At 31.3% G+C, this 11060-nt stretch overlaps 2 protein-coding genes across 3 annotated transcripts; both read left to right on the forward strand.

Moving 5' to 3' along the window:
* Positions 1-242: 242 nt before the first annotated feature.
* LOC124537489 (ninjurin-1) lies at positions 243-5237 on the forward strand. 2 transcript variants are annotated; one of them, XM_047114354.1, is made up of 3 exons: positions 243-444; positions 2512-2688; positions 3585-3830. In XM_047114354.1, the coding sequence occupies exons 1-3, from the start codon at positions 340-342 to the stop codon at positions 3819-3821; spliced, it is 519 nt and encodes a 172-aa protein (XP_046970310.1). In that variant the 5' UTR covers positions 243-339; the 3' UTR covers positions 3822-3830. The 2 variants fall into 2 exon arrangements, with proteins under 2 accessions (XP_046970310.1, XP_046970309.1); XM_047114353.1 differs by lacking the exon at positions 3585-3830 and adding an exon at positions 4986-5237 and having other exon boundaries at positions 252-444.
* Positions 5238-7114: 1877 nt separating this feature from the next.
* LOC124537443 (dihydropteridine reductase) lies at positions 7115-8352 on the forward strand. Its single transcript, XM_047114282.1, has one exon. The coding sequence runs from the start codon at positions 7395-7397 to the stop codon at positions 8097-8099; it is 705 nt and encodes a 234-aa protein (XP_046970238.1). The 5' UTR covers positions 7115-7394; the 3' UTR covers positions 8100-8352.
* The last annotated feature ends 2708 nt before the right edge of the window (positions 8353-11060 follow it).

Here is an 11060-nt window from a genome sequence, read left to right on the forward strand (position 1 = left end):
ATATATTTAGAATGTTTATTTTTCTGATTGAATATTGCCGCGGAGATTGCCACATATAACTATACCAAATATATACCTATACCTACTTATACCGAGAGACTTACCACGTCCAAATAATTATAATTTTTATATTTGGTCATGAATTCCTTTTTTAATTTAACAACTATTATGCTTAATTCGAAAATTGCTTTTAATTCTATTGGCCTTGTTCAAAGGAAACCTAATGATGATTTCCGTTTAATGTTACGCGTTAATCTTAGTTCTCATTTACACGCAAACTGCTATTGTACAAACAGTGAATTAAATATTTTTAAATAATTGAGAAGTAGGAACGTAAATATGGACGAGAATAAAAGTAAAAGTGAGGCCGATTTAAGTACAAAGGAAGCGAATATAGATGATGTTTCGAACAATCAAGATGCGACGACGGAAATCTGTGAAGCGGTAAAATTTGTATTAAAACATTACACATTGGTGCTGTTTCTAAAAAAGAGATAATCTAAATTGACTTGCTGTCTTGCTGTTTAAAATCAATAAGAAAGATATAGAACTATTTATTGTAGTGTAATATATGGCGTAATCTATGCAATAAGTGTACTTAGATCATAGATTTTCTTAGTTTATAGATCGTGTACGACGGAATGACGATGCTCAGTGGATAAAACATATGGTTTGTAATTGATCGCCAAGGGTTAGGATCCAGGCAAGCACCGCTGAATTTACATGCGTTTCATTTGTATTTATAGTTTATCTTAATCTAGTCGGTGAAGGATATAATCGAGTTGAGTATATCGAATTAAGTTGTTTGATTCGTGTTAATTCAACGAATTCAAGTTTATCAGTTGGTATAAGACATTATTCATAATAATCTTGATATAAGTCAATGATAATAGGCTACTGGGAACTTCTTTAAATAAATATATTCGAAAACAAGTTTTATCCTATTCAATGTTGATTACCTTTGGATTTTGATCCTAATTACAATATAATTTAGTACAGTTTTAGGAAGATAAGGAGATGAGCGTAATCATTATTAATGTCGTAGTTTAGAGTTTAATGCAATACGTTGCCTAGAGAGGGCTCCACACCGCCAAAAATGTAGAAATACTTTTGTAGTATGTACTTATTTGTATAATAGATATAAAAAAATATTAAATATGTTTAAATATTTGTTTGAGGTAAGGTATGGATGTGACACATAAAATGTATAATAAAGTCACTAACACTAGTCACATAACTACTCCGATAGGTTTTATACGTTAGTAATTTTGTACAATGCAAACCCATACGAAAGCTGCCTCATTAGTTCCTCATTGTAAAATTCTCAAGAGGGACTTGGCAGTATCGCACTTTCTGGTCTTGATGATATGATGAGATGATGGCTATATCATATTCATATTACGTTGTTGAAGGAAAAATTGTCGGAGCGTGCGTGCGTACGTGCGAGCATTAGTGCGTGCGTGTGTCTGTCTTATTTTTTTTCTGTTTCTCATAAAGTGGAATAATAAACGATAAAGCAAAGCAAAGCGTCGATTGTCGGTGTAATAAATTGTAATAAAAAATAAATTGGATTAGAACGACGATTAGTTAAATCGTCGATCTGATCAAATTTATTTTACAAACATTATTTGTTTATAATAATTAATTTTATTATTCTTGCGAAGTCAAAACTGAAATTTTAAATGTCTGTAAGGCTAGTAACACTTAACACACCTTACCCTCGAAGTTCCACTAATCTTCTTCTCAATAAATATAAATGATTATTTGTATATTTCTCATGTATCCTCAACTATTCATACGACTGTGATAAAACTTTTATACTCCTGCCCGGTCCAAAAAGGCCTTGGGTCAAAGAAACAAAATATTACTTCAATATTTGTATAAACATTTTACATAATATGTTATATAAGAAGCTGTGTTGGGCAGTTAGTATTAAAATTACAGATGATGCTTGTTGAAATTAAGAGACAATTCCAAAATTGAATTTTGAAAATTTTTTTGTTATAATACCTTACGAATTGCCAACCTTGTACCTTAATGTCACAGCCACTTTTCCAACTGTTCTAATTTTTAAATTAGAATACTGGCTTTTTTGTTTAAAACAAACGCGCGAAGTCGTGGATACAGTCTCATATAAAAAAGTATCTTCGTCTTGGAATATGCTTCGATTAAAAATATTGCATTGTCTGTTCAGAGTCGGATTTTAAGGTGTGGAGGCCACGGGGCCACAAAGCAGTGAGGGCCCTAGACAAACAGAAGCGTGAACACCCTAATAATTATATTATTATGAATTAATTAGTTTTTTTTCAATCAGTAAGCTATGAATTGTTTCGTATCGGTAACTTTTAAAATATTAAATAGCAACATTATTATAATTTGACTATATCTCAGCATTTGTTAACTTGCTGAAAACTGTGGCCCCCTCTCATGTGGAGGCCCCCTCTCATGCGGAGGCCCCAGGGCAGTTGCCCCGGTTGCCCTCCCCTAAATACGCCCTTGTCTCTGTTGCAGGTTAAAGGGCTTGACGCTAACCGGTACGCGACGAAGAAGACTGTCGCGCAAGGAATGCTGGATATTGCCTTGTTAACATCAAATGCTTCGCAACTGAAATACGTGCTTCAAGTTGGTCCTAAGCACGAATTTTATATGCTACTAGTTGTTCTTATATCCATCTCTATAGTATTACAGGTGAGGTAACTTTTGATGTAATTTTTCTATTTCCATAGACCTATGTTAAGTGTATTTCCTTCATTACGGAAATAATTTTCATTATCATCGCCATTAAGTTTAAAAACTATTTTCCTTTTGTCTTCCATTTAAGAATATGTACACATACATTTTTGAAACAAAATTCGAAAAAATGGCAACACCGATTTAAAAGTTGATACTATTTATCATGACATAGGTCTAGTAAAATAAGAGATTTGTAGGTGGCGATGGGTCTAGTGCTGCTAACACTGAACTTGCTACGAGATTGCCGTTTTCATAAGCCTCAGCATCGGACATCTGCTCTTAATATTAATTACGCAACCACAGCGACTGCGTTTGTGGTCACCGTGTTGAACATCCTTGTTTCCGCTTTTGATTCCTCTCTTGCAAGATATATGGAACTTGATTATGTTTGAAATTGATTTTGTTAAATATTTTGCCGGGTTCGAACTGACAGTTACGTTTCCGCATTGTTGAAAAACCTTAATCACTCAGCGTGCCTATAATAGTTACAGTAGTTGATACGTTACCGCTATCTTATTTAATTATTTTTAATAAAAACACTGAGGTACAACACAAGTACAACACGGGTCGTAATGTTATACCGAAAGGAGAACATTTCGTGGGCGAACAGAATGTACATATAATTACTTTCATTATTTATTTCATGTATGCATAATTTGACACGTGATCTTTAATTTAAAATTTAACGATATTATGTTTTATACCTATTTAATAAAATTAATTTACTTGTAATTATAATAATGACAGTTGTAGTTTTAGATAAATATTAACGTTATACCACTGGCAACATTTTATTCATAGTTTTAATATCTTAATTTTATTGGAATTTATATCAATATTGATCCTTCTAGCTTCTTGTTGGATTACTATTCGTTGTAATTGGCGGCTTGGACCTGAACGACGACAGCGACCAGCCCTCAGCAATTGTTCTCAACGATGTCATAGTTATATTTATATTTGTAATATCTGTTACGAATATAGTTATATCAGCATTTGGTATAGAATACTCGAATAATCCGCTGATTCTTGAACGGTTAAAGTACATTAATAATGAATATATTAGGAAAGGAAATGTAACATCCAGTTAAATGTAATTTTAACAAAATTTTAACAAGAGTATTTCAAAGATCTAGGTTGAGTGAACCTTGATCAATCGTTAGGTTATTATAGTCTTAAGACAGAGTAATGAAACTGGTTAATAGTAAGGAATTTTATAATACATTGAATATGACAATTCTAAATAAGATAAGCCAAAATTTGTCAATTAAAGATGCCAATATTGGTAAACAAACAGTTAATTAATAAACTGTAATTAATTGTCTATATAATCTATTTCAACCATAATAGGAGTAAAGCCAAATAAACAGTATTTGAAAGCAAATTGATGCTGTATCATTGATATGTGACATACACTAAGAATATGCGAAAAAAATGGCGTTTCAGCAATGATGTTCTAGTAAACAGATATGTCATTAATGCGCAAAAAGTGAAGACTAGAAAACGTCCTAATTGGGACGTTTGCCTTTAGTCGTTTTCATCATAATTATGCCAGTAATACGTTATAATACATCATAATTATGTATTAATACATTTTGCTTAATTAAAACATCTAGTTATCCCTTTTACTTATTGTTTTTATCAAGCTATCCTTTTTACTTGTAACGAAATGTGAAATAAACGGTCCCCGGCGCGGCACACTTTTTTCTGTTGTTTAGTATGGGTATAATATATATGTTTATTGGAATATCACTGCGTTTGAGGCGTTAACAATACTATTATCGGAATAAAAAAAGGTTTTATTAATCATAAAATCTCAGTAAAGCACACCATATGAAATAGGTAACTCTAAAGTTTTTTTATCTTCATTCGGTTGGAATAGGCTATAGATACAAGGAATTGTAATCGCTTAAAAATTGGAATTGACCATTGTTTAAAAATAAGAAATATATGAAATTTTATTGACGCAGGTGAGTGCGGGAGTCCTGGCCTTAGTCATATCGGCTTTGAATGGAGATCATAGTAATAAACAGAAGAGAATAGCAGATTGGCTATATCATACATCAGTGGGTATGATGACTTGTGTCGTGTTCTGTGACGTCATCAAAATGACATTTGGCCTTGATCCTGCACTCTCCGAACAGGATCACTTTAGCGAACTTTAATAGTTTAAAAAGATTTAACATTTATTTTAGGTTAAGTTTAGGCTTGCACCTATTATCATTTAGTATTTTTATGATTTGCTTTTTTTTTAGGTTATTTCAGCAGTAGCATCTGCAATTCTTGCTTTAATCTTTGATATCAACCGCGAGCCTCAACAGCGCAAAGCAGAAATGTTGAATAATCTCTCCCTGATGTTTAAAGTTATAGCCTCCACACTTAACGTCGTCATTTGTATTTTTTATTCAATAGCTTTTGACACCACGATTATTGTTTAATTTTTTTTTTAGATTTTTTTTTTCGCTTTTTAGTACTTTTAATTTTATGTTGTGCCTCTTTTATACTAAAATATTAACTAAGTAGCAAATAAAGTAACTAAGTTATCAATATTATTCCGTTACACGTGATAATACTCAAGTATAATAATAATTATTAAGAACATTTCACTCATATTGTATTGTATTGTTTCTGTAAATTGTAATTTATGAACCTTATTATATAGTTATTAAATGTTTTAAAAATATTTCTTTCCTTTTATTTTTGCAATTAAATGGCGTCTTTGGTTTTTGTGCTTGCAATAATAATATATCAAAACTACTATCGTATATGTTCCTCAAAATAACCTACGTCTTAACTTAACGGATCCAAGCTTTTATCCAAAATATCATCTAATTCGTTTCAGTAGTTTAACCGTGAAATCGTAACAGACAGACAGACAGTGTTTTATTCGCATTTATAAATTTTGTATACATTTACTCCCTTTCGGATATGTTGTCAAGAGTAAAGCCTATTCGGACCATGGAAAGACTATTATCATAGATATAAAGCTGATTTACAAATACACTGACTGACTCATAAGTTGCATGTTCTGCAATGTTCAAGATGTCTTTGAAAAAAAAATTTAACTAAGTATTCAAACGTTTTATACAAATTGAAATTGAAATCCGTCGTTTGGTTGGCTAACTTCATAACAGCGACGTAATAATTTATGTTGTATGCATGTTTGTATATATGAATTTATTTTAACAAAAATTTTGTTTTCTCTTAACTGTCGGGAAACAATATGGAGGTCCAATGCTCTTCAGTCCAAGTAAGATGTTTATGCGCAAATCTTAAACGATCTTGTCTTTGAGCTGCAGGCAGCTTTGGAACACTTGCTGGTTAAACGTGTGATTGATACCCTTTAGTGCTGAAAGCCCTAAAGAAAAAATTAAATCACAAATGAAAAAATAATAAAATCAAATCAATTGATTTAAATAACACACAAGCTCGAGAATATGCATACCTACATTTTATTTCTCAACTTTAATTCTGTTTATGAAAAAAATATATAATTATTATTGGACAGTCTGACATTTTCATTTAGTTTAATCTAAAACAGATTGCATACTAGTCAATGATATTCTAATAAACAGATATGTTATACCCATACTAAACAACAGAAAAAAGTGTGCCGCGCCGGTGACCGTTTATTTTACATTTTGTTACAAGTAAAAAGGATAGCTTGATAAAAATAATAAGTAAAAGGGATAACTAGATGTTTTAATTACGCAAAACGTATTACTACATAATTATGATGTATTAAAACGTATTACTGGCATAATTATAATGAAAACGACTAAAGGCAAACGTCCCAATTAGGACGTTTTCTAGTCTTCACTTTTTGCGCGTAAATGATATACCTGTTTACTAGAACATCATTGATACTAGTTAAAATAGAAACCCTTTACTTTGAAGCTCTTTGCGAATTCGTCAGTGTATTTTATTGGTTTTAAGCAAAAAAAAAAAAACACAAAATGATTAATGATTATTGTTTTCAATATCAAATTTTAAAACAATAGAAATTTAAGTTGGCAAATCTGTAACATTTTTAGGGTTACTTTATATTAATATTACAGTAACCCATAGAATGTTTCTAGTTATACTTTGATAAATATCGAGGCAAATATAGACAAGTTTTGTTTTACCGAAGCCACATTTTCAAAATTACAAATAATGTATGGTTTAAATTGATTATATTATAAATCGTACTTATCATCATCATGACTTTCTATATAGTTAAGATTGTTAAATAATATGGTGAATAAATCTAATTTTTATTTTAAATAATTACGAAAGAATATTTTTGTGCTGGCAGCCCTCGCCTGTAACTTGACAGCTAGCGTTTGATTCAAATGAACTTCACTAGCAAATCTTGATCTTGTATGACATTAATAGTTACTTTGTAATGCAAATGCAAAACTATCAATTGATAAATAACTTATTAAATTGAATTAATTGTGTTGAGAAGATTTGTCAATTAAGTTGATTTGAATTAAAATTTTCTCACGTTCTAGTAGCTAACACAATCTGTATTAATTTTGCGGTTTTATAGTCATCTGTGCTGCTGTTTGATAAAAAGTGAGAGTCGAGGTTACTTTACTCGGCGTTATTGGCTTCTTATTATCTTGCGCAGACTCGTTGCCTGAGTCGCTTGAGAACTGTCGATTAATTAAGACGTCGAAATGGCTAGCGGACGAGTTGTTGTATACGGTGGACGGGGCGCTTTAGGCGCAGCTTGCGTGAATCACTTCAAGAAAGCTAACTTTTGGGTGGCGAGCGTCGATCTCAACCCAAACGAAAGTGCGGATGTCAACATCACGGTTCCTAAAGATGCTTCGTGGGTTCAACAGGAGGAACACGTGGTTAAGGAACTAGAAACAGCTTTACAAGGCCAGAAAGTGAATGCAGTGATTTGCGTTGCCGGCGGCTGGGCCGGAGGTAACGCGGCCAAGGATCTAAGCAAGCAAACCGATCTCATGTGGCGGCAGTCAGTTTGGAGTTCCACAATTGCTGCCACTGTTGCTTCCAAGTACCTCAGCCCAGGGGGTCTTGTTGCACTAACTGGAGCGAAAGCTGCTTTAGAAGGAACACCAGGAATGATTGGTTATGGCTTAGCGAAAGCAGCGGTTCATCAACTGACCAAATCTCTAGGTGCTAAGGATTCTGGATTGCCAGAAAATTCCCTTGCAGTTGCTATATTACCAGTTACCTTGGATACAGAAATGAACAGGAAATGGATGCCGAAAGCAGACTTTGGCTCATGGACACCCCTCACCTTTGTAGCTCAATTGTTTGATAAATGGATAAAGGGAGAGGAAAGGCCGCCAAGCGGTAGTCTCGTAGCTCTGGTCACAAAGGACAATGTTACTGATTTAATTATTCAGTAAATCTATTAAGTTATATGTATGATGTTATAAGTTATCGTAGATCTGACAATATTCATCATTAATGTTGTGCAATATTGTTTTGGCTCAAGTTAATGGTTATCAAACTGCTTTTTATGTCTTTATGTGATAAGAATAAGATGTATAAGTCGTTAAATGGGAACAATCTCAAAGCATTGTATTTAAAATATTTATTAGACATATACAAATTATAACAAATCAATGTGATATAAACAATAAATGCTAAAGCAAGTAATTATTTTCTTTATAATTAAAATTCCTTGTTAATTACATTTTCTAAATACAACCATGTATTTTAAATTTATGATATTTGTAATCATTTTTTCATACACAAATTTTACACAAAACAATGGTTCAAATAAATCTGTATATAGTATTTAATAAATTTTCCTTGTAAAGTGGAAACAAAAATTCCCCTTTTAGTCTTAATTTATTTTATAGTTTTCGTGTGGAGGCTTTAATTTGACCTCGACCATAATGTGCAGTCAAGTTATTAATATAATTAACTAATACATGTATTGACTACAATTCGTTCAATGGAAAAGAAATACAATTATTTCAATGAAAAAAAAAATATATATAGATATGAATCAAAACTGATAGTGTAAAGTCAATTTATACAATTTAATGGACATTTTAATATAATAGAAAAAATAAATTAATAAAACAAAAAAAAACAAACATACGCTCAATTCAAAAGTCTATCATGACATTGAATTAGTTTTATATGACAAAAACTACTACATGTCTATGATAGCGGTTTTCGTACCTACCTACTTGAGTTTTGACGCAATCTCGATATCACTTGTCAATTCGTATTTCCCCAAGCCTACGACATAGGAACTTGAGCGCATAACCGGAGTTAAATTAATGGAATTTCGTAATTAACTAAGGCCCTTGTTAGAAAAAAAGAATTTCAACTTTATGCATATCACTTTAAAGTTAAAAAACCATTAACTTAGCACTTGTTATACCCGCATTTATTTTTTTGTAAGCGCTTTATGGTCTCGATAATTTACTTTTGATTTATTTTGTTTACTGCTGGAAAAATAATTAAATATGAATAATTAAAAAATAATTAATAATTTAGTGTCAAGTTTTAACTTTTAACTGGAGATTATAGGTTAAAAACAAATCTTGTTTTGTGTTTGATCGTGTTGATAAACGATTTCATGCCAAGCCCCGATCCTTCTCAGCTCTTCAGTGGGTCATTCACTGACTGTATCTTCTATCTTTACTTACTGTTTTAATCTTTATGAAACTCGATCGATGCTTTAACTTTAACAATCGCTTGTGTCGCGATAAATGAAAGTGAATTACTTAACCAGATTTTTTAGTCCAGTACTCTTATTTACTTTCACTTTCTCCTTTAATAGAAAGCGATCTTATTTTGAGTTAAGAATTTACATAATATCTTTAAAACAAAGTAATAATAAAACCAAACTTGATATTGAAATTTCGAGATTACTGTGTCTCTATGATCTATTGATAACCCGATTAAAAATCTTATAGAATGTACCTACAAACATACGAATGTGTGTATGTCGTAAGCTCATTATCATTATTATAGTCATAGTATAAAATAAAGTCGCATACCGCTGCTGTGTGTCCCTGTGTATAATTAGATCTTTAAAATTACACAATAGATTGTGGTGCTTTTTTTTATAATAAATATTGTTTCAAGAGAATATACACATGCACTATTTAGTAGAAAAACACTGATAATTTTATCGGTTTTAATTTTATGTCACAAACAGACAATTTCATTTGCGCATAAATTTCAAACCCTGGCTGAATTCTATAAGAGTGATGTAGTTCAATGTTGTACACCTTTAAAAAAGTCCGCGATGGTACTACCTATAGGTCTGTCTATCTCTTAGGGATAACCCATAATAACCATAACTTATCCTTTACTTTTTATGTCAGTAGGTAATGGCTTATTTTCGAAGCTATTTTAGGCGATACAGCATTAATCCTTATGCAATAATAATAATATTAATACATTATTGCTGCCCTTGTTTATACAAAAGTACATTATAAAAAAATCGGCTCGCGGTTTTTTGTCTCTTATAGCTTACGACTAAGGTCTTTTTCTTCCTCCTCACAAGTACGTCCATGTCCTATCCGTATTCTATTTGCTCATTATTTATATTTATTATATTTGTTTGTGAAAAAAATTTACATTATTTTCGTTTTTGTTAAGTTTATTGACAGACCCACTCTTTCGCTTTCATCCAATAGTAATTAATGAATGTTCCTTTTTGCAATAAAGTACCTTAAATAAATTGTGCATTTAATATAGATTAATAAGGCCCTTTGCAGCACGCCTTTTAAAAAAATAATATCGAAGACATTACATACTTAATATATAATAATTTAATTAACATGACTTTGTATTTTTTAAATGTTAAAAAAGAGTAACTACTGAGTTTCTTGCTGGTTCTTCTCGGTAGAATCTACTTTCCGAACCGGTGATAGCTTCACTTAATTGTAAAATGACGATTCAAAAGTGCTTGTAAAAGCCTACTTGAATAAAGTTTATTTTGATTTAGATTTAGATTTTTTAATAGGCAGATACATAGCGGTTTGTATTGTCTAATGACAAAAAGCTATAACTTTGTATGACATTTTCGACTATACTTAGAATTAGTGTTTCACCCGTGCGAAGCCGTGGTGGGTCGCTAGTTAAAAATATTACTCAATTGATAAAAATTACAATACAATGTTGTAATATATATCATTTTATAAATAGGTATTTAAAGTTAGTTTATTAAATTCTTTGATAACTGATAACTGATTCGACAAAATAAAATAAGCTTATGAAGAGAAAAAATAATTTTGCTATGAAGAATATCTATATTCCATTTATCTATACTCCACTAAGTCTGTCTTTTTAAATTTATATTTTCCATAAATAATACTGGTGTCCATGAAATTAATGAA

The sequence above is a fragment of the Vanessa cardui genome, chromosome 18 (genome assembly GCF_905220365.1).
Source record: "Vanessa cardui chromosome 18, ilVanCard2.1, whole genome shotgun sequence".
Lineage (NCBI taxonomy): Eukaryota > Metazoa > Arthropoda > Insecta > Lepidoptera > Nymphalidae > Vanessa > Vanessa cardui.

Coding starts and splice junctions, on each gene's coding strand:
- LOC124537489 (XM_047114354.1), top strand. CDS start 340: ATGGACGAGAATAAAAGTAAAAGTGAGGCCGATTTAAGTACAAAGGAA. Junction 445..2,511: donor CGACGGAAATCTGTGAAGCG/GTAAAATTTGTA, acceptor TCTCTGTTGCAG/GTTAAAGGGCTTGACGCTAA. Junction 2,689..3,584: donor CCATCTCTATAGTATTACAG/GTGAGGTAACTT, acceptor TGATCCTTCTAG/CTTCTTGTTGGATTACTATT.
- LOC124537443 (XM_047114282.1), top strand. CDS start 7,395: ATGGCTAGCGGACGAGTTGTTGTATACGGTGGACGGGGCGCTTTAGGC.